General features: G+C 40.3%; 1 protein-coding gene across 5 annotated transcripts in view; it reads right to left on the minus strand.

Moving 5' to 3' along the window:
* MTR (5-methyltetrahydrofolate-homocysteine methyltransferase) overlaps positions 1-22,216 on the minus strand; it is a 107,852-nt gene extending 85,636 nt beyond the window's left edge. For 2 of the 5 annotated variants that reach the window (XM_077998301.1, XM_015127036.3), the window contains exons 1-8: positions 21,734-22,216; positions 14,031-14,242; positions 11,462-11,551; positions 9,524-9,593; positions 7,701-7,793; positions 3,924-4,030; positions 1,103-1,162; positions 222-316 (exon numbers count right to left, since the gene is read on the minus strand). In XM_077998301.1, coding sequence (XP_077854427.1) covers positions 222-316; positions 1,103-1,162; positions 3,924-4,030; positions 7,701-7,793; positions 9,524-9,593; positions 11,462-11,551; positions 14,031-14,242; positions 21,734-21,767 — 761 coding nt within the window. In that variant the 5' untranslated portion in view covers positions 21,768-22,216. Of the gene's footprint in view, positions 1-221; positions 317-1,102; positions 1,163-3,923; positions 4,031-7,700; positions 7,794-9,523; positions 9,594-11,461; positions 11,552-14,030; positions 14,246-21,733 lie in introns of those variants that run through there. The other 3 variants (XM_015127046.3, XM_015127034.3, XM_077998312.1) reach the window with 2 other exon arrangements.
* Between the last annotated feature and the right edge of the window lie 2,368 nt (positions 22,217-24,584).

Consider the following 24,584-nt stretch of genomic DNA (forward strand, 5'->3'; position numbering starts at 1 on the left):
GGCAACCATATGAGAACTTTTCCAGTCCCTCAGACTGACCCATTTAGGCAGCAATCTTCTGAATCCTTTTGGGAAAAGTCGGAAAGTACTTAAAGGAAACTCAATATAGAAGTGGTGCAGTAAAAATATGTGGAAGCAATCCCTTCCCAGGTCATATTCCACAGCCATGAGAAAAGGTTCCCCCATAAAGAGAAGAAGTTACAGAAAGATGGATCACTCACCAGAGTGGTTCTGCATGAGACAAGCTGATGACAAATGCCTCTCCTGTCTGTCCAGAAAGAGTCCGTCCACTTTTATCAACAATCGTCCCTGAAATCTGAATTGACAAAGTAAACAAAGTCAACAATACAGACTCAAGAATATAGCTATAAAGACAAAATCAAATGAACAAGCTGACTTCCTTTGCTCTTTTACAAGGAAAAGAAATGTGGAACTCAAATTCAAAGGGAGCACTTTCTATAACAGTCAGAACAGACATATGCCAAGAGATTAGGGGAAGAGGCAGGAAGCCACAGAAACAGAGACAAGGGAAAGTCACTGAGGCAAAAGCAATGACTGAAACAACTTTGGAATTCACACATCCAGTCTTATTAGAGGTAGTTTTCCCAGAGATAACAATCAAGTTATCCTGACCTCCTGCTGTTAAACATTGGACTTATCTAACACCCTTGTTTGTATTCAATTCGCTTCTCACCAAGCAATTTTAGGACTCAGCAGAGAGGTCTGCCTACTGAGTTAATAAAGTAGCAGGCTGGTGTCTTCGGTGTTGGCTATGTGGCCATCAGCATGCAAGTCCACCCCTCCTTGGGCCTTAATGAGACTGAGCCTTGAAGCCTTTGGCTTCAAGGACCAATACAGTGGGCTTCTTTTGAACAGCTTGCCTTTCATCAGCTACTTCTAGATTCATTTTCCTTGCCTCTCCAGATATAAGACTGTTATTGGTCTAGAAGTGGTGGGAGGGAAGTGAACAATGGAAGTTAAAGTAGGTGAGTTCTAAAAGATACTATTAATAGTTCTACTATGCAAGGTGGGGAAAAACTTGCTCAAAAGGACAATTATTAATAGAAGACAGAATGTATTGTGCAAACACTTTAGAACTTACAAAGATAGGCCGGGGAGCATATTTCTCCTCAAAAAGGTTTTGGAGTGCAAACACAGCTGCCTGTCAGGGAAAAAAGAAAGAACGTCTTTATTTCTGAGACTGTTTCCAAGATTAGTCTAACTTCCTGATTAGAATGCACCCTTTTCTAAGACCTCTTCAGATAAGATACACATCAAGCTCTCTGGGAAGAAGTGTCTTCCTTATAAGGCACAACTCCAGCACTTCTTTCTCAAGTGTAATACTGTGCATATTAAAACAAAACAAAAGCTGACTGAAAGTTCACCTAGGAACTAGTATTTCCTGAGGAGGAGCTAAAGGGTATTCTTTCTTCCTTTCCTCAGTAAAAATTAAAAATAAATAAATAACACTCAGGAGGCTGAGACAGGACGATTGCCTGAGTTCAGGAGTTCAAGGTTGAGCTGTGATCATGCCACTGCACTCCAGCCTGGATGACAGAACAAGACTCTGACTCAAAAATTAATAAATAAGAATGTCCCTGCTTTTCGCATCCTTTCATACACATGGTAGGTATATGAACCAACAGTATCCATCATTGCAAAAAACAGCATCAGCTTAGATTAGGTAGTAAAGGTACAAATCCTATGTTATTCTGTGCTGTTCAGTCCACGTATTAAGTTCCAGGTAATGGATCTTCTCTTTTTATCATTTTATTTCTTGATTTTAAGATATGTATGTTTTCACAATTAATTCTCTGAAATCAGAATGCAACCTGTAATTAACGTGTACCTTTCCTGTGATGGTAGGTTTTTTTCATGGAAAGTTACTAAATCAATAATATCAGAATTTCCTCTTTAGAAATAGACAAATTGATCCTAAAGATCTTATGGAAAACAAACATGTAAGAATAGCCATGAAAAGGGGTATCTGGAAAAGGGGATGGGACTCAATGAAAAAAAAAAAAACTAAGCCTACCAGTTACTCAGACATATTCTAATGTTATGGTAAATGGTACAATAGCGTCACATCAGCAGACAGATTACCAGTAAACACTAGATCCAAATGCACTCCAGAATTTTGGATGATAAGGATAATGTTCCACATCATTCCTATCACTGTGAAATAACAGGATGCTTAATAGATGGTGGTAGGAAAACTAAACTTTAAAGGAAAAAAGTTAGCTCCCGATTCTATTTCTCACTCCAAAATAAATACCAGATGCATCATGAGGGACATTAGTTCCATATAATCAGAATGTATGCCACACATTTGAAAACTTAGAAACTCAACAAAACATATCTTTAATGCTTTATCCCCTCATGTTAATCCCTCTTATTTCTAATCTAAACAATATCGTGACTCTTTGCAAATGTATATGCGAATCTCATTTCAGATATATTCCTTATCTTGTTTGTTACTGCTCTCATTTTCAAAATGTGTATCTGAATTCCTTTTCAAATTACAATTTGTTTACTGGAGATTCACAAAACAATTTCTAAAAAGATATATAAAAAAGAACCCAATGAAAGTCATGTGTTAAGAACAAGGTAGGGTGGTCATCCAGCTTCAGGCCGGTAGTGGCTCTCTACATTCTTCCTGCTTGCAAGTACTTTAGAAAATGATTTTTTTGAAAAGTTCAAAAACTCTGGACCTGTGGTCTGATTCCCACAACAATTAAACATTTAATGAAACTGTAAAGTACTAGGGAGGAAAAGGCCATTTTTCCCTTTTTTTCTTCTCTTCAACTGAGGAGTGCCTCTGTAACTATAGTCTCCCCCTCCACAGCAAAAAAATAGAATCTGTAAATTCAACCATACAACACTTAAGAAACATTCTCCTACACCATTAAAACGCACACACCAACACACACCACCACCACACTACCACCATCACCACCATAAAGAAAGTCAAATGTCAAACAAACTGGAGGGCAGTAGCTGCTGTTCATTATTGAGAAGAGCCTCATTTTCTCAGTAAAGGACTCAATTTTAAAAAGCCAAAGTCCAATAGAAAAAAAGGACAGAGGACGTAAGTCATAGAAAATGAAATATAAATGGCTCCAAAACTGAAGAAAGATGATCAATTACATTAGTAGTAAGAAAAATACAAATTAAAACTACAGTGAGGCAAACTGTCAAACTGGAAAAGGTCAAATAGTTTAATAATACACTGCGCTAGTGAGAGTGCTGTGAAACCAGCACTATTGTACACTTCTTGCTGAACGGAGTATAATTGAGTCCAGTCTCAAACGAGGGTAATCTGACACTAAAGATAAAAATTAACAATGCACATACCCTTTGATTCAGCAATTTTACTTGTAGAAATGTATCCTACAGATACACTGTGTAAAAACATATGTATAAGGATATTTGCTTCTCTCTCCATAAACTTATGCGCCTTTGCATGTATGTAAGGAACACAAACACACACGTACACGCATGCTTATTTCTGTACAGCATCTGCCAGGACCCCCAAACTGGCAATAGTAGCTGTCTCTGGAAAGGGAGCTGGATAATTAAAGACTAGGAAAGGAAAGGATATTCATTTTTCACTCTGTATATTTATGTATCTTTCAAATTTAGAACCAGCAGCATGTATTTATTACCTATATATGCATTTATACTAGCTATATATCAAAATATCTATTTTCATAATTAGAAAAAAGTTATTTTAAAAGCTTCAAAAGCAGGTTTAAGTTTTTCTTATTGTACTGGCCTCAGTTAAAAACACTCAAGAATAAAAGGGAGCAAATGCAGATAATTTATTTAACTTTGATAATGGCTAATATTATCTTCTCTGAACATCAGGAGACTCTCCCACAGCCCTCAGCCCACCCCTGTCTGCTTTTACTCCCTTAGCTCACCTTGGCATTGGCAGTATCAAAAATAGTTTCAATGAGTAAGATATCAACTCCGCCATCCAGAAGTCCTTTGGCCTGCTCTTGGTATGCTTCAACAAGCTCATCAAATTCTGCAAAAAATAAATCACACCCAGCACATCAGTCATCAATATCCTCTGAATGGCCCTAGGGTATCTCAAGTGTAGGTCTGGCACCTGTGAACTACTGCTGGTTTAGAATGCATAGTTAAGAACATGATCTTTTTCTTTTTTATTATTTTTATTTTTTTAATTTATACTTTAAGTTCTAGGGTACATGTGTACAACGTGCGGATTTGTTACATATGTATATATGTGCCATGTTGGTGTGCTGCACTCAACTCGTCATTTACATTAGGTATATCTCCTAATGCTATCCCTTCCCCCTCCCCTACCCCACAACAGGCCCCAGTGTGTGATGTTCCCCTTCCTGTGTTCAAGTGTTCTCATTGCTCAATTCCCCACTATGAGTGAGAACACGCAGTGTTTGTTTTCTTGTCCTTGCGATAGTTGGCTGAGAATGATGGTTTCCAGCTTCATCCATCCATATCCCTACAAAGGACATGAACTATTGTGGCTGCATAGTATTCCATGGTGTGTATGTGCCACATTTTCTTAATCCAGTCTATCATTGTTGGACATTTGGGTTGGTTCCAAGTCTTTGCTATTGTGAACAGTGCCACAATAAACATATGTGTGCATGTGTCTTTATAGCAGCATGATTTATAATCCTTTGGGTATATCCCAAATATAATGGGATGGCTGGGTCAAATGGTATTTCTAGTTCTAGATCCTTGGGGAATCACCACACTGTCTTCCACAATGGTTGAACTAGTTTACAGTCCTAACAACAGTGTAAAAGTGTTCCTATTTCTCCACATCCTCTCCAGCACCTGTTGTTTCCTGACTTTTTAATGATCGCCATTCTAACTGGTGTGAGATGGTATCTCATTGTGGTTTTGATTTGCATTTCTTTGATGGCCAGTGATGATGAGCATTTTTTCATGTGTCTATTGGCTGCATAAATGTCTTCTTTTGAGAAGTGTCTGTTCAATCCTTCGCCCACTTGTTGATGGGGTTGTTTCTTTCTTGTAAATTTTAGTTCTTTGTAGATTCCGGATAATAGCCCTTTGTCAGATGAGTAGATTGCAAAAATTTTCTCCCATTCTGTAGGTTGCCTGTTCACTCTGATGGTAGTTTCTTTTGTTGTGCAGAAGCTCTTTAGTTTAATTAGATCTCATTTGTCAATTCTGGTTTTTGTTGTCATTGCTTTTGGTGTTTTAGACATGAAGTCCTTGCCCACGCCTATGTCCTGAAGGGTATTGCCTAGGTTTTCTTCTAGGGTTTTTATGGTTTTAGGTCTAAATTTAAGTCTTTAATCCATCTTGAATTAATTTTTGTATAAGGTGTAAGGAAGGGATCCAGTTTCAGCTTTCTACATATGGCTAGCCAGTTTTCCCAGCACCATTTGTTAAACAGGGAATCCTTTCCCCATTTCTTATTTTTGTCAGGTTTGTCAAAGATCAGATAGTTGTAGATGTGTGGTATTATTTCTGAGGGCTCTGTTCTGTTCCATTGGTCTATATCTCTGTTTTGGTACCAGTACCATAAGAACATGATCTTTTGTAAGAAACCAAATAAAGAAAGGTGGCAGGGACAGAAGGTAAGCAAGTAAGCTGAAGGCAGCTGTTCCTAAACATCTACCACATAACTTCCACTTCCCATGTACAAGCTGAGGAGTGAGAAGGAAGGTGTACGAATTTCTTGAACATGTACCCCTTATTCAACATCTCTGAAATACATCATTCTTTCCACAGCTCATTTCAATCAACCGGTTAAGAGATGGCTGTGAGAAACATGCCACAGTGACGTGGACAGGTCGCAGGTTGAGTTGAAGCCACTCTGTGATAAAGGGCTGCAAGCCTGCAGATTTTGTCTCTGCTCTTACACCAACACTGTCAGAGAATAAACCTATCTGGTGGGCAATTTCAGTCTCAAACAAAAAGTGTTCAATCACTCCTAGGTAAAATTTTTGTCAGAAATGTCTTGGACTCACCCAGTGCAGTGGCTCACGCCAGCACTGTGGGGGCCTGAGGCGAGCAGATCACTTGAGGTCAGGAGTTCAAGACCAGCCTGGCCAACATGGTAAAACCCCAACTCTACTTTAAAAATATAAAAATTAGCCAGGCATGATGGCACACGCCTGTAGCCCTAGCTACTGGGAAGAGTGAGGCAGGATAATCACTCGAACCCAGGAGGTGGAGGCTGCAGTAAGTCAAGATCGTGCCCCTGCACACCATCCTAGGCAACAAAGTGAGACACTGTCTCAATAAAAAAAAAAAAAAAGAAATGTATTTGATTATCTATTTCCACATGAGAGATCATCTCTCTCCCCATTTTATCTCCCAACCAAAAAAGAAAAAAATGCTCAGTTATCCAATAGAGAAGCCTATACAATAAAGTCCTCCTGTAACATCATTGACAGGTTCTCAGAAATTGCAACTTTGACTAATATGTAACAAAACCAGTATTTTCTTTCTAATCAACATTATAATGAAATTCTGTTGAAGGAAATGACATTAATTGAGGGCCTACTATGCATCATTTTGCTTAAAGATGCAGTTTTCAAGAATCTGAATGACGTTAAGTGAAGATTTACTGTACTTCGCCTTGTACAGCCCAAGAGCAAGGAGAAGTTAGCTCCCCACTGGCATGTCTAGACCAAAGAGAGCATCAACAATACATAAGCCTGGTATGAGCAGCTCCTGGTGAAAAAGTGTGGTATCACAACACACAAAGTTCTATAAACCAAAAACCTACAAACTATACTTGCTTGATCTTGTCATCTCCACAGACTGCATTACCAGACATGGTATCATGACTATTCAGCTCTGATATTTTAATGCATTTTGTTTTCTACAGTCTTGATGCTTAGAAACTGACCTAGATATTTGGATGTTTTGTCAGATCTCAATATAAGTACGTTTATATATGGTAGTTTATAACATGTATAATGCCAACATGTTGATATGGCTTGGCTGTGTCCCCACCCAAATCTCATTTTGAATTCCCACGTGTTGTGAGAGGACCTGGTGGGAGGTAATTGAATCATGGGGGCAGGTCTTTTCCGTGCTGTTCTTGTAATAGTGAGTAAGTCTCACAAGATCTGATGGTTCTATAAGGGGAAGTTTCCCTGCACAAGCTTTCTCTTTGCCTGCTGAAATCCATGTAAGATGTGACTTGCTCCTCCTTGCCTTCTGCCATGATTATGAGGCTTCCCCAGCCACATGGAACTGTAAGTCCATTAAATCTCTCTTTCTTCTGTAAATTGCCCAGTCTTGTATGTCTTTATCAGCAGTGTGAAAATGGACTAATACAGATGTCTAGATAGTACAGACTGCCTTCTGATAAATGAGGATATTGTGGGCTATTCTATAATAGACCACAAACCTAGTATCCAAATTTGCTCAACTTCTGAGTTTACAGCTTTATTTTAGTTGGTTTCATTTCCACAGCTGACAAAGCAGCATTAACACAACACCATATACATTTGAAAGCAAGTTCAAATAATAATCGTCATCATAGCTAACTTTCTATTTAGATGTCTACTATATTCCAGGCACTGTTGTACACCTTTTACATGGATTAAATCACAGTAACTCTAAGGTAGACCCTGTTATTGGTTCCATTTTACAGATTTATAGCTTACTGAAGCACAGAGGTACTTGCCCAAGATCAACGATTATATACGGTAAATACTCACTGATGTTCCTATAATCTGGTCTTTCCACAGACGGGGACACAGAGAGTGTCTTATTAGTCGGACCCAGAGCCCCTGCCACAAACCTCTTAATTCCTTTGGGAAAAGAAAAACAAGTGTGAAATCTCTAAGTGGCTGAACATTTTTTGCTGTGAATGAATAGCCAATAAGATTTTTTCTAGAACACAGATCTACAATCTTTTGTACACAACTCTGAAATCCAAAAAGCTCTAAAAGCCCAAACTTTTTTTTTCAATTTGACAATAAAACTTGACCTCTCCTAAACTAGCAAGAGACTATTTATAGTCTTTATCCAACTTAGATGATTCATAGATTCTGCTTATATATATTTGAGCATGGGGCTGCCCCAGAGCCCACTAAGGAAATTATGCCGTATAGGAGATATGCACGTATCATCACAAAACCAGTCCCCAAAACTCTGTATTCTCACACAACTGACTAAAACATTTCAGTAAGTAATCCTTTTCTATCACCAGAGCTGTGTTTGGACAAATTCCCTCTCCTCCTATTTTTACAAAGCCCTAAAGGTTTTGAACTTAACATAAGTTCTGCAAAATCACCTCATAGTAGCATTTAACTTGAAATGCTTTCTAGTACCATATTGCAGGCCCTTCACTAGAAGGAAATACTAAATCAGGATTAACAATTATAAAGCCTGAAATTGAAGTATGAAGCAAAGCAAATTTTTCTTCAATAACTTTTCCTCTGCCCTGGAGTCCAGGTGCTTCTAAAAATGGCGTGGGAAGTTGTGTTCATTACACAGAAGCCAGGGTCATACCGCTCACTACCTTTGACGACTTTAGCCACTCAATAACCTGGTTACTATGCTTTGTAATTTAACTGGAGAAGACTATCAGCTAATTGATAAACCAGCTTTTGAACAAGTTACAGGCCCAAATATTCTTTCGCATCCCCAAAGCTAACCAATAACGTGGGTATAAGAAAAATGTCCTTATCTCTCCCTGCTTTAGCTGGTTCACTGTCCTCTGACCTGTGACTCTGCTGGAGTAATAGTCTATGCATTTCCATGAATTTAAACATTATCTCTTAGAAACAGAGTTCATGTAAACTGCTTTGGTCTTCATTAGTATGCTGTGTATAACTTCACAGCAATTTTGCTTTCCCGTTGGCAATAACTTCACGTTTCCAAATCTTAAGGGGCTCCATATATTTCTTATATTCCTTTCCCTCCCTCAAAGCCTCCTACCAGCTGGTGCCCAAGTGTTCTGATGGCATCCAGCCAGGAGGCTAGTTATTTCAGGAGCCACTTTTCAAGTCCCAGCAAGACTGAATCTAATGCCACACTTTTCTGTGTGCTTCACAGAGCCTTCAAGGACATCAATAGTATAAAGGGAAAATGCTTGAAAGGCAATATCTCTACCTATATCAGCTAATCACAGGGACGAGGGTTGCTTTAAAAAAAAGAGATCAAATATCCTAATAATAGCCAAGATCATCAAAACAGCCAGCTGTTACTTTTAATGACTTGATGATGTGCTTCCAAAGAGACATAAATTATTTCATCTCTAAATACACAAGGAAGTCAGGGGCCTCGCTACCAAGCCAGGCTAAACCAGGCTGAAAGAGCAACCCGAGGACCACAGGGTTGGCATCAATTCAAAGATGTTGAGTGCTTGATCATGAAACTGCAGAGAAGTAATCTACAAATATGTAAAATACAGTGTCTGCAGTGTTGCTCATAAGCCAAAGGCCACATAAGGAAAAACTGCAATAAGGACAGCCAAGTTATAGCTGACTATATCAAAGGAACCACGTGTGCAAAAAAAGAGAAGAACATTCCTTACCTGTCTGGAGAGTTATCTCCTCGGCAGCTTTTCTGGCCACTCCTGCAGAGCACTTGTTCATCCAGTAGGCCTAATGTATCAACCACAAACATTAGCTTGTCCTTCTTTTCCTCCACACAATAAATAATGGATTCATGACCATCCAATACCCAGTGTTCTTCAGTAACGAAATGTAGAGTGAATTAATCTGAGGTCTGAGTGAAATCTTAGCCAAGCAGGCATATCAGCTCCAGACTTGAAAGGCAGCAAGCAAAGATAAGAATCCTTGAGAACTGCTTTTAGGTTCTCCTCCCAAACCATGAGCTAGCTGGTAAAAGGGCAACCCCTAGACATCTAGCATGTCAGAGAATAACCTATGTAGTTAAATATTCTGAGAATTAAGAAAAAAATAAGGCAATGGAAACAGCACAGGCTTAAGAGGCAAAACACACAGGTGCAAGGACTAGTCTGTCACTGCCTGACCAGGCAGTTCCCACTACAACTTTTCCGGGCCTGATTCGTGTACAATAGTTGGAATCAGTAATTCTGAATTTTTTGCATATTATTAACCACCTGAGAATTTGATAAAGGGCTATGAACCCTCTCACCAGGAAATAAAAAGCAAATATGCACACACACACACACACAGTGTTCCCTATGATTTAAGAAGGTTCACGGCCCTCCAGAAGCTCTTCCACAGACCAAGTCGGGAGAACCTAGACTCGTGATTTTCAAGTTCCTTTGAATTCCTAAGATCCTATGTGTCTTGAATAACCACATCCAGGAATCTAATAACTAGAATATCCTAAATAGGTGTTGGCAAACTGCAGCTCATAGGGCAAATTGGGTCCACTGCCTGTTTTTGTAAATAGTTTTACTGGGATAAAGTAAGTCCATTTATTTACATAATGTCTATAGCTGCTTCCACACTACATGATGGAGTTGAGTAGTTGCAAAAGACTTTGCTAACAAAGCCGAAACATGTACTATACTATCCGACCCAGGCTCAAAAAAAAAGGTACAGCCACTCTGAAAGCAGTATGGCAGTTCCTCAAAAAATTAAACATAGAATTACCGTATTATCTAACAGTTCGACTTCTGTGTATATATACAAAAAAACTGAATGTGGGAACTTGAATAGATGTTTGTATACACATGTACATAGCAACACTGCATATTCACAATAGCCGAAAGGTAGAAGCAACCCAAATTATCAACAGATGAATAAGCAAAACGCGGTATATACACACAATGATACATTATTCAACCTTAAAGAGGAAGGAAATTCTGACACACACAACAACATGGATGAACCTTGAGGACATTACATTAAGTGAAATAAACTAGTCACAAAAGGCCAAATACTACATGATTCAACATAAGGTACCTAGAATAGTCAAATTCATAGAGACAGAAAGTAGAATAGAGTATGCCGGGGCTGGAGTTGGGGGTAGAATGGGAAGGTACTGTTTAATGGGTACAGAGTTTCAGTTTCGGAAAATGAGAAAGTTCTGGAAATGGACAGTGGTGATGATAGCAGAACACTGTGAATGTACTTAATACCACTGAAGTGTATACTTAAATATGATAAATTTTATGTTATGTGTATTTAATCACAATTTTTAAAAAAGAAACCAAGGCTGCCATCTAATACTCAAAAAGGCGTCACAATACTGTGTGCATACGGCCAATGATTATGCCTTTATCAACAGCTACTGCATAATAAGTATCATTTATACTTGATTATTACTTGCCCATAAAAGCAGCCAGTTGGAAAATGAATGGGCCACCATGTTCACAAGCAGGAAGGATTCACACCATTTTCCCTGTCTCATCATAAACAACAGATAACTAGGCATTAGCTTGACTCTGCAGCTTCTAGTGCTTTACTCACTAGCAACTACCAATGCAGCAAACGCTTATAAGTATCTTAGACACATGGAACAATGGAATTCTTACCAAGTGTTCAAGGCCATAGTCAGCTTGGGCAATGCTAGTGCTGCTGAAAGTATTTGTTTCAATGATATCTGCCCCAGCCAGCAAGTATTCCTGCAACAAGAGATTATAATGTCAATTATGAGCTTTAGAGTTTTTTGTCCCGCCGGAATAAACATGCCCTTTCATTACCACTATTATCACCATCTATCTTTTGACCACTTACTAAGAGTAAGGCACTGCATTAGAAGGTAGAGATGCAAAAAAGGTGTAAGGATTTCACAGAAAGGCATGTGGTATGAATAAATAAACACAGAACTTGACTTCAGACAATGTTAACATCCTAAGGTTATAAGAATTTAATCAAGTCCCTTAAACTCTCTGAGTCTCAGTCTCCTCATTCAAAAATATTATAACCCTACTTCACAGGGTAGCTATCTGCTAATATAAAGTAACACATCAGCCAGGCACAGTGGCTTATATAATCATAGCACTTTGGGAGGCCAAGGTGAGAGGACTGCTTGAGGCCAGTTCAAGATCAGTCTGTGCAACATAGAAAGACCCTGTCTCTAACCAAAACAATACAAAAAATTAGCCAGGCATGGTGGCACATGCCCACAGTCCCAGCTACTTGGAAGGCTAAGGCAGGAGGACTGCTGGGGCCCAGAGGTTCAAGTGAGGCACAGTGGGCTAGAGTGAGCCACAGTGGCACCACGGTACTCCAGCCTGGGTGACAGAGTGAGACCCTGTCTCAAAAAAACAACATCAAGTGTCTGGCACATAATGGGCACTCAACAAACGGTAGTTCTGTTCCCTTATCTTCTTCCTGCTTTGGCAGAACCTGATGCCTACGGAGAAGTATACCATCTCAGAGATCTCAACATCTGACCACAATTTTTTCAGTCTACATCTCCTAGTCCCTCTGAACCAGCGTCACATCCTTACTGAAACCCTGAAGATCTTGATGCTGCTTTGTGCTCTCTCTTCAAAACTCGTGTTCCTGGCTCCACTCTTTGGATCATCTCAACCTCAATCTGACTAGCACCCTGGAATCACTTGACCCCCTTGATTTTCCAACACTGAATAAACCCAACCCCTCTTAAGTCAATGGACAATGCTTGCAGAAGCACTGGGAGAAAAAAACCAAGATATGCATATTTATAGTAACAATAACAAACATCCTAAATATCTACCAATAGGGAAATAGCTAAATAAACTAAAATATATCCACTTTATTACATGCCATGTGACAGCTAAAAAAAAATGGATATCTACAAATACTGACATGGAAAGATTCTGCAAAGTATCGTTAAATAAAAAAAAAAAAATAGAATGATATGTAAAGCACGACACCATTAAATTAAAACACACACACAAACAGAGTACTATGAGTTTTCTACATATATATTCACTCACGTATGCACACATATATATACATGAAAATGCATAACAAAAGAATCTGGGACGACACACACCAACTAACATCAGAGGTTATCTCTAGGGAAAAATTAGCAATTTAGAGTATAGTCAAATGGGAATATATTATCTATGAGATTTGTTTCATAAGAACTAATTTAAGTTTTTTTAAAAGAACAAGAAAAATTGAAAATAAACTTAATGCCTAGGAATAAGAAGATTAGTTAAATAAATGATGATATATACAAAGAATAGATTATGAAGTTATTAAAACCATGTTTCAGAATATTTAATACTCATGGTATATAAGTAATAAACGCAAATTATAAGACAGTACGAAGCAATGTAATCCCAATTTAATTTTTTAAAATCCAAATATAGAAAACTAGACTAAAATATGAAACACATGAGTGATAGTTGTATCTTAGAATTTTATAATGGGTGAGCGCCAGCTTTCCAGTTCATAGACAGCATCTTCTCACTGTATCTTCACATGGTGGAAGGGGTGAATAAGTGCCCTTGAGCCTCTTTATAAGGGCAACTCCTAATACCATCACACTGGGCATTAGGATTTCACATACGAATCTCATAGAGACACAAACATTGAGACCACAACAGCGCCCTTATAAGAAGAAATATGAGAGTTTTTTGTCCTCTCTCTGCTCTCCGTCAAGTAAAGATACAAAAAGATAGCTATCTATAAACAAGAGGGCCCTCACCAGACGCAGGATCTGCTGGCACTTTGTGGACTTCCAGCTTCCAGAACTGTGAGAAATAAATGTGTGCTTGTATAACCCAGTCTATGGTAACAGGTAATATAGCAGCCGAAGCTAAGACACCACCTTTAAGCATTTCTTCATCAGGGCTGTTGCAGTGACTTGAATAAGATAGTTTTCTCACATTCACTAGTGTGAAAACCCTTATTTGTCCAGAATCTCATAGTTTTTCACTAGAGTTTACATGCCTCAAGGGCAGACAACCTACCTATCTCATCCCCTTATCCTGAGTGCCCAACACAGTACATAACTTTTATTTGATGTCCAAAACTTGCTTTCTGAATAAACTGCCTCTTTCTTCTTTATTCTCCAGAGCACTTGGCATAGCAATCTGCCCTGATACATGAAATAGCTCGCAGAATAACAGAATGAATACATTTCGCAACCCGGGAATACTTTACCTTATGGATTTGGTAAATGACATCGGGCTGAGTTATACTTAAAATGTCATTGTTGCCTTTCAGTGGCCTGGCATGATCTTTAAATTCCTGACCTCGGAAGTGTTCTTCGTTTAGCTTCTGCCGCTGGATCATGGTCCCCATCCCTCCATCCAGCACCATAATCCTCTTCTGCAGAATGGCATCGATCTCATCGCGAGGGGTTTTCTTCAGACCTGCTTTAAAGAAAATGGAAGTTTTACTTCAAAGAATGAAAAGTAAAAAAGATGTGTGAGGGAGGAGCTTGAGAGAAATTTATAATAATCTGCAATAAGGAGTAAATGGAGTCCATAAAAGATGCACTCATAACTCTATATAGGAAAATGCTGCCCAAAAAGGCCGTTAAATCGTAACAAAGCCTAATACAAGATTGCACACAGCACAAAATCCCTGGTGAAGCACAAAACCAAGGTGAAGGTAGGCTATAACTTCTCCTACTTTACAGATGAGGAAAACAGGCAATAATGGGCCAGTGATATAAGACTTTGCTCTCCCTAAATAAAATGATTTAGTAGAGAAAATTGAAAACCATCAATAATTCCAAACTACTCTTTAAAATATTAGCTTTGACCTTCTCCCTCACCTATTGCCAGAACTAATAATGGCCTGCAAACAGAGTTTTACTCATCTCTGCCCAATTATGAAATAATAACTGGCTAACACCCTTGAACTTCTCAACTCTCCCCATGCTCCTTGACTTCTAATTCCCAGTCCAGAAAAGGGCCCAATGCTTACTCCTTCTAATCCTGCTTTCTGGTTTCTATGACCTACTGGAAAGCCACAAAACTATGCTGACTGGAGTCACTGAAAATTTGTAATGTTCAGCCTCTTCTTTGGTTCACCTTTTCTTGACCTCCCTCAATACTTCTAACATCTGCTGTCCCAATTTCTGCTTTTTTTAGCACCAAATCCTTTTCCTCCTCACTCCACAAGTGATTTCACCTAATCCTATACAAAGAAGTCTTCTGTTGGAGGCTCCTCAAATTCACACCCTCTCCACCTCAAAATCCTCTTGCAGTCTGGCTCCTCTATTTCCCTTCTTTCTGCACCCAAGGAAGAGCACATGATCACCAACACCTCCCACTGCTCCCCCATCTAGCCCTTCCCACTCCCACAGTTCCACCTCAGCAACCACCAATTTCTTATCTTTCTGAGGTGGCTTCCTCTTCCACCACTCTCCTGAAATTACTTTCTAAAGACGCCAATGACCTTCTAAATACCAAAAACACCTGGCCCCAATCTTAGACCCAGCTTGTAAACTATCCACTGGATATCGCTACCTCAACTACCCACCTGCCCCTCAATCTAATATTCAAAACCAAACTTGCATATATTCTCTGTCTCATCTCCTGATTTCTGTAAATGGCAACACCCTTCCCAGAAAACTAACCATAAAATCTCAATATTATCTGACTCCTTATTCTCCCTAATAACCAACATCTACTTAGATCCCAAGCCTTATAGATTTGGCCTCTAAAATGCCATGCACAATGGTCCCACCTTCTCACCCTATGACAACCCCTTTCTTCAAGCCCTTACTACACAGGCCAGCTATCACCAATCCTCTCTGAGCTCAAGTTTGCATCCATGCAAATGAGATCATACATCTATGGAAGTGCCTTGTAAACTATCAAGTGTTCTACAAAGGTAAGAGATCACCACCATACCCAGTCGCCCTGTGTTCCAATCCATCCTATGAACCACTACCAGATAAATCTTCCTATAGAACAATTTTTTAAACCAGTTGCTTCCTCTGCTCAAACACCTTCAACAACTCCCTATAGCATATCAGAGTGAATACATGTTACTCAAAACAAACCTTAATGACACCAACCCATTCCTTCTGTGCTCCCTAAGAGGCAAGAAAAGCTGAAGTCAAACGGAGCTGGTTCTAAGCTATTTGAGCTCCTTGGAGCTCATGCCTAGCAACACCAAGGTCAGTACTTGGCAAATATTTCTTTAATTGAAATGACAAAAAAGTGAGGGTAGATGAGAAACAACAGGCAAAGATAATTTAAAACCCAAACCAGTAACTTAAGAATATTTGTAAGCTGGTATTGGGTGCAAACTTACAACCCTGCCTTGTCTTACTGTCCAGGGTCTCAAGTATACAACACAGGAACTGGGGCTAAATGGTGGTCACAGAACTTTTTTGAGTGACTTTCTCCAAGTGGGCTTCAGGAAGATGGCTCCAGTAACCTGAAAGAAAAATTTGCAATATCCAATATCTCATTTCTTTTCCAAAGCACTATGTTTCTTTCAGGATGTACTATTCCTTTCCAAAGCCACCTCACTGGCTAATTGTGTTTATTGAACTCGCAGGTGAGAGAAAACACTTCCTGATAAAGGAACGAAGTTAAGTTCTAATGATCTGACCAAAAGTACTTCAAGAACCAAAGAAAACCACTTCTCGGGAAATGCGGAGAAAAGGTAGGGCTTAATGAAGCATGTATAACAGAAAGACTGGTAGGCATCAGGCAGTGGGCATCATTTCAACCTATAGTAGACACGGTAAATTCACATGCAGCGTTAATTTAGGCACTCCATGATGTGACTACCCTACCAGCCAATAAGCACTCAGAATTTGATAGGCTTAAGCTAATAGTGGCAGGGTGTGAAAATCCAAGAAATCTGGGTTTTAGCCCCAGTTCCCCTTAGTAGCTATGGGATTTTAGACAAGTCCTCTCCGTGCTTCAGCAAGATGAGAGAGCATCGGCCCTGCCCTCATCATTGGAATTGTGATACCAAAATGAGACCATATGTTAAGAACTGGACCTCTTAAGTCACACAAGTCATGAAATGAGACATTGGTGTTTGATGTATAGTAAACATCTGATAAATATTAGCTACTCTTATTATGTTGGTATTATTGCAGAGCTGGGACTGAAGCTCTAACGATTGTGTTCTATATATTACAAAGTTCAGTGGGCTGTGAAAAATCATGTAAAGCCTGAAGCTCTCAGTTGTTCACGTTGGGGCGGGAATGGCATACTTGCAGGTTTGGTAATGTCTTCTTCAGTCAGGTGAAAGAAGAAAATACCCAGTGAAAGCTGTTAAATGTAGATAATTTCACATGAGGAATGAGAAGACAAAGAACTAAAGACTGTAACCTACATGCCCAAATGAATCGCTTTCTTCTCAAAAGGATGTAGCTGCAATTCTCCCTGAAATGACATCACGTGAACTTAAGTGGGTGACTGAATTATAAGACTGGTGTGAGCATGGGGTGTGGCAGTGGCGAAATAGGTCATACACGTGACATTTCATATTTAAAAGGTATTCAAACTTTCTAGGGAAAAAAAGGCAATCTTTTCCACAGACAGTGAAGTATATTCTTTGACATCAGCAAAATGATTAATCAATATCAATCAATATCCTATTATTTACACGCCCTTCTTCCCATCTTCTCCACTGAGCGAGTGCACACATGTTTAGCAAATCTAACCACTCAGAGAGCCTCCACCCCTCCTCTCAATTTCATAAAAAGTCTTAGTACTTTTCCATGGGGCCCTTACTGTATACCCTTTTCAATCCAGAAATAATAAGCTTTGTTTTTGGACTTTAAGACAGTTCACTATTTACCATAAAACAACCCAGCCCCACACATGCAATTTCTGGTATCTTGTTTGTTGAGCCACCATATAGGCAAGAGATCAAAAGTTTTTAAAAACATCTGCTTTGGTTTTTTAGAAACCTGACAAACTTACTGTATAATTTATGTGGAAGAACTTTATGACTTCAAATGAAGAGGAACTTCTTAAGATGCAAAAAGACCAACCTCTTAATTTTAAAAAAAAACGATGAATTTGATTACATAAAAACCAAGGATTTCTGTTAAATGAAAGTCACCATAGACAAAAATAATAGACGATAGGTTGGGGGAAGATTCTTCAATGTCTAAAGCTAATTTGTTTTCTCATTGATTTGTGTTAGTTCCTTGTACATTCCAGAATGTAATGTACAATGTGAATTTAAAAATACCTATAGAGTTTACAACAAAATGTATAAATATACGAATATATGTGAAAAAGGCAGTCTATGGAAACAAGAGAATTGTGAATGGAAAATACAGACAAAAAGGAATATATAACAAAACACATATGAGCAGGAATTTTGCGGACTGAATAAAAAACTCCTATGCAACTGAGGCCCTTAAAAATCCATTACTCAGGCTGGGTGTGGCAGTTCATGCCTGTAATCCCAACACTTTGCCAGACCGAAGTAGGTAGATCACTGAGTCCAGGAGTTCGAAAACAGCCTGGGCAACACAGTGACCTCGTCTCTACAAAAAAACAAAAATTAGCCAAGCATGGTGGTGTGCACCTGTAGTCCCAGCTCCTAGGAAGGCTGAGGCAAGAGAACTGCTTGAGCCTGGGAAGTCCAGGCTGCAGTGAACCGTGATCATGCCACTGCACTCAGCTTGGGCAACAGAGTGAGACTGTCTCAAGAAAAAGAAAAAAAGAAAAACCATTGCTTCCTCATTATCTACTTGCTTATTTTTCCTTTAGAGGATAATGTAAGATTTCCCATTTAGAGAAACTAAGAAGTCTTCCTTCAGAAGATCTGTTGGTATGAAGTGTCCACTATCTTAGCCTTCTGTATTCCTCCAGCTTTTCCAGTAGGAGGTCATTTTTCACTGGCTTTAATTACCATTCTAATTCACCGGTTTCTAATTACTATCAGAACTTGCTCAAAAGAATAAGCCACCTTGACAATTCTTTCCCTTGGCAGAGTGGGGATCTACTGAAATGTCACTCTTCTATGAAAAACAACAACAACAATATTGTATTTATCTGTATTCAGTTCATTAGGTCTAGAACGTTCTGTATATTTAACTACTGACTAGTCAAGTTCTAAATAAAGCTGGTTCTTTTTGATTGTCTTTCACAGTAAATATAAGAATATAGTTTTGCAGTTAGTTCCTTCATTTAGCTGACTAGTTATAACACTATTTCAGAAATATTTTTATGTTTAACATATATAAGTATATGTAAATAACTGCAGTGCAGAGGAGAGTCCCAAGGAACATTCTTGGCTTGTAAGCCTAAGACATCACACAGTATTTTCTCCAGTTTTGAGTGGATTAAGGGAATATACTTTGTGGGGTTTTTTCCCCTGCCATTAACATCTTATTTTCTAGCTAACAATATTCTGATTCACAGCAAGTGTTCCAAAAAATAAACATGGGAATAAGTGGTTAAAGCCCTAGTCAGATTTGGAGGCGGGGTAAGTCAGCTAGCACCACCTTTAAGAACTAGCCTAAAGAATGACAAGATGAAGGCCTAAACAAATAAATATCTAATATGTGCATGTAAGTTACAAATTGCAGTGTCAAGAACTCATCTCCCCTGAAGGTAAAATGACCCCAAGTAGGTCTGACTTACTTAGGACTCCTCTTTCCACTGTGCTAAATGGGGAACACATAGAGCAAAAGCACATTTTCATTTTCTGCATTATCATCAAATAATCCCAATGCTTTCTCACCAGTGTCCCCTCTTTGCTTTATTAAAAAGTCTTACTAATGACCTACAAGTCACTTGCAAGATACTTTTCTCTTTCATTTTCGGATCTCTAATTTCTAGTTTGCACACACTTGCTACACTGTTTTTTGGGTTTTTTTGTTTGTTTGTTTTGGAGACTAAGTCTCACTTTGTCACCCAGGCTGGAGTCTCGGCTCGCTGCAACCTCCGCCTCCAGGGTTCAAGCAATTCTCCTGCCTCAGCCACCTGAGCAGCTGGGGTTACAGGTGCTCACCATAAACTCAGCTAATTTTTGTATTTTTAGTACAGATGAGGTTTCACCATGTTGGCCAGGCTGGTCTCGAATTCCTGACCTTAGGTGACCCGACTGCCTCAGCCTCCCAAAGTGCTGGGATTACAGATGCGAGCCACCACGCCCAGCCTCTCTGTGGGCATCTCTTCGCTTGTGCAGTATTCCATTTTTAATATATATTATTTCCTTCGATTCTAATAACCTAGAGAAGAATTAGGCTGATAGCAATTAACTGGATCATTTATTCATTCCTTCATTAATCATTCATCAACTGAGTTCCAAATAACACTCATAGTACTAAGCAAGGATGAAACCAAGAAACCTTTAGAAGCTGTAGTTAAAATTTTCTCCCAAGATGTATTTGCTAGCCCACCATCCTCCTTCCCCAGGGCACACAAACATGGTCTGAAGTCGCATTTCGTTTTAAGGCCCAACCTTGAGAATCAGGAATTCTCAGCTCTCCATTAAAATTTCATTAAGATTGTACACCAGTAAACTACTAAGGGATATTAGGAAGTTAAAATCTGATTCTAATCCCAAAAGAAGTTGCTCACATAGACAGATGCTGGACTACCTCTAAGGTCTTTTCTAGGCGCACTGGCCTGATTCAGAACTTCAGAGGCCCTAGACTTGGTTAAACTCCACTCAGTGCTCAACTCTAGAAGCCAGCCTTGGGGTGAAGGGATTAGGCTAGATTCAAACATTCAACAATTTTCATTTTCTGTTTAAAAAAAAAAATCACTCACTATTCACAGTATTTTAAGTCTTCAGTGGCATTTTGCTTCTAATAATGACACCTAAATTCAGAAGAAAGAGAAATAACTTTACTTGTTTAAATTAAATGGGAAGGGGGAGGCCAGAAATTATGAGTAAAAGATATTATCCAAATAAACATATGATCTCCCTATGATCATTTATTAAATAAGATGTAAACCTCTATGAGAGGTTTACATCTTATTTAATAACAACAGTGATGTCTTTCTCAGCCACAGTCCTACTAGTCTCAAGGACAATCCTATCAGTCCCGTTGTCAGAACCCAAGAATCAAGAGTTACCAGTTAACCTCTGATAAATTTCCTTGCACGTTACGAATTTAGTATTCCCCCTCTTCCTGAAGCTAAACATCCCCCACTATGTCATAGGATATTTACTGTTCTGTGCTTATCACTAATTCTCGGTGCTACATCTAGTACGTTTTTATGAGCGTATCTGCCCACAAATTATAATCAGGCATGACCTTAGAGATCCAGAGCTCATTACAAAGCTAACATTACGCTCAGTTCTTGTGCCAAACTAGCTTTTTCTCATTGTTGATGCCAGGGCCACCAATATCAGAATCGCTTGAAATTACTACGTCCCATCTCGGTATCTGGAGGGTGGGATCTGTTCATCTATTTTAACAGTGAGTCTATGCATATTGCGGTTTTGCAGCAGTATGCGTAGACGCAGAAAACAAAAAGTTCCAAGTAGTAATTTTAAAGAGTTCTGAGTTTCCTCGTCTGTCTCTCCGCGACTGAACTTTCTTTGGCAATAGGTGAGCAACAATATTTACGTCACACCACGCGAAACTTCAGGGGGCCCAGCTGGTTTATGCTGCGTCGAACTGGAAAGTTTAGTTACTGTGACGTTAAGAATGTGTTCCGGGGGCAAGGGGAGGAAGCTTTTTGCAGGTTTTGATGGTTTGCCTGAGGAGGAAGAGGTGAAGGTCGGAGAAAGAGTGAAGTAAATCACGGGGCCCTCCGGGCTACCGCGCCGAGTTCTCAAGGTGCCGCCCGCACGCGGGGAAACCCCGCCGGGCGTCTCCCGCCGCAGAAGGGAATCGCCCCAGGGATTAGGAGGCCATAGCACGAGTTAAGAAACACAACCGAACCACGCGGACGGGGTCGCAGCATTACCGGGTTGCGACAGGTCTTGGAGCGCGGGTGACATGCTGTCGAGTCTCCTCCTCGCGCAGAGGGCGCGGCGGGGAAGACGCGCTCTCCACAGGTGACGACGGCCAAGGGCCACGCCAGCCAGCGCCAGGCGAACCTGCCACAGAAGGCCCGGGTCTTTTGACGCCTCCCGTTGGCTCGCGTCGCGGGGGAACTGAGGACCCCGAAAGCCCGCTGCGCCCTAGGGCCTCTCTCGGGGCCGGGCGCGGGGCTGACGGGCGGACGCGCGGCGCGGCAACTGCTGGAGCACGTGCTTTCTTCCCGGGTTCCCGGCCAGTCCTTGGTGTCTGCCTAGCTGCCAGACACGCGCGGCCGGAGGCGGAGTCGCGGGAGGGCACAGAAAAGGACCCAAGAGAAAACCCGGAGAGGAGGACAACGTGGCATCCGGCTCTAAGCCCCGTAGACGTTTAGGACTCTTCAGCGCGCCGTTAGTTCTGCGCTCAATCTGGCCTTGGCGTGGGAGGTCCCGCCCCTTCCGGCCTGTGATTGGGCTGCACGAGCTCCTCGCAGCCACATTGGCTATCAATGTAAACCACTCACCTGCAGGTTAGCCCCGGGGCTCTCTGGGAGATGTAGTCCCGCTCCCCAGTTGCCCGCCGGGGTTTTTAGCGTCTCAGTGCCCAGGATCCGGAAGTGTAAGCCGAAGTGGCCCCTCTAAGGAAAAGTCACAGCGCCAAGTTCGTGCTGACTTCGACACGCTGTGTGGTGTCCAGCCTGAAATTTTAGTTCCGTTTTGCTGTTGACTGGCGCTGGGCAAGACCGTTAACCTCTCAGTCTCCACACTCTAAAAAAGAATGATGGGATGGTAGTAATTAGAAATTTTTAGCGTTGTAATAGGCATTAAATGAGATCGTGTGACCGCGCTATGAAAACTCTGAATTTACCATATTGTCACTTATTGACAGTAAAAGTATATTGAGCACCTACTATGTGTCAGGCATTGGGGTACACACTTGGAATGTAAAATCAGACAAGCTACATCGCACCCCCACCTCCTTCTTGGAGGAGGAACTCTACCTAGTTCGATTAATAATTGAACAGGGAAAAAAGAACCACATACATTTTGAAAGAGCTGCAGTATTCAAAGGGGCTTGGGAAAGGTTTCAAAGAAGAATCTGGGTCCTGAGGGAAGAGTGGTGCCAGGTAAGGTTGTTCTAGTCAGGAGAAGCTCCCTGTGTACAACACAGCACTTCAGAGAATTCTAAAATAAAGGGCAGCTGTGTACGGCTGAGCATGGTAGATGTGAGGCAAAGCAAATGCATCCAGAAAAATTAAAATTATAACCAAATTATGACGTTTACTAAGCTTTAAAAAAGGCACAAATTTGCATGCCATTCTCATTTTACTGTATGTAATTATACCTCAATTTTGAAGGTTTGAAAAATTATGTTAACGTGTTCACATTCTTACCAAAGGTGGTCCTACTTGGAAGGTGGGGGGAATGGAGTAGGAAAGAGAGAATGCAACAAAGAAGAGAGGGAGGAATGAGATGTCCCTAAATACCCAAAAATCTTAAGATTATAAGGGCTAGGGTGAGAGTGGGTGAGGGATAAACGACTACACATTAGGTGCAGTTTCCACTGCCTGGGTGATGGTGCACCAAAATCTCAAATCACACTAAAGAACTTATTCATGTAACCAAACACCACCTGCTCCCGGAAAACCTACTGAAATAAATAAGAGAAAGAGAGAGAGAGAGAGAGAAGGGAGGGAGGGAAGAAAGAAAGAAAGAAAGAGAGAGAGAGAGAGAGAGACAAAGAAAGAAAGGAAAGAAAGAAAGAAAGAAAGAAAGAAAGAAAGAAAGAAAGAAAGAAAGAAAGAAAGAAAGAAAGAAAGAAAGAAAAGCAAGGTCTTCTATGCTGAACTTATTAAATTATTTATCCAGGCTTGATAAATCATGATGGTTTTCTCATATTGATTATTATATTTATCATTTCTCAACTCCTGAGTTTTTATCTGCAGAAAAAAAAAAGTAGTAAAATTTAACTGTGTAAAGATGCACGTGTTTTAAAAAAAAAAAAAAAAAACAATTATAAGGGCTAGTTGTTTGTTTGTTTGAGACGGAGTCTCATTCTGTTGCCCAGTCTGGAATGCAGTGGCGCAATCTCGGCTCGGCTCACTGCAACCTCCACCTCCCGGGTTCAAGCTAGTTTTTTAATTATGTATCCCTCAAAGTTTGTCGACATGTGATCTTTCAGCCACCTAGTTGGCAACTGTCCCCCTACTCACATTCTCTTACTGGAAATTCGAGGAGTCGTGTGCCAGTCCCTGTTTGATGCAAGTCATCAAAGTTTACTTTCTCAGCTAAAACTGACCAAATTCTGTATTTCTTAAAGTCATAAGAGTAACAAGACTAGAGGAATGCATAGTGCCTGAAGGGGCAGTGAATTTCTAGTACAAAAACTCACGCAGTTTAAAGTTCCAAGAATACTGTATGGGTTGCAATATGTCCCCCTCAAAGATATGTTGAAGCCCTAACTTTCAGTGCTTCAGAATATGACCCTATGCAGGCTAGGTGCAGTGGCTCACACCTGCAATCCCAGCACTTTGGGAGGCCGAGACTGGTGGATTGTTTGAGGCCAGGAGTTCGAGACTAGCCTGGGCAACATGGTGAAACCCTGTCTCTGCTAAACGTACAAAAATTAGCCGAGCATGGTGGCGCACACCTGTAATCCCAGCACTTTGGGAGGCTGAGGTGGGCAGATCACCTGAGGTCGGGTGTTCGAGACCAGCCTGATCAACATGGAGAAACCCGTCTCTACTAAAAATACAAAATTAGCTGGGTGTGGTGGCTCATGCCTGTAATCCCAGCTAC

The sequence above is a fragment of the Macaca mulatta genome, chromosome 1 (genome assembly GCF_049350105.2).
Source record: "Macaca mulatta isolate MMU2019108-1 chromosome 1, T2T-MMU8v2.0, whole genome shotgun sequence".
Classification (NCBI taxonomy): Eukaryota; Metazoa; Chordata; class Mammalia; order Primates; family Cercopithecidae; genus Macaca; species Macaca mulatta.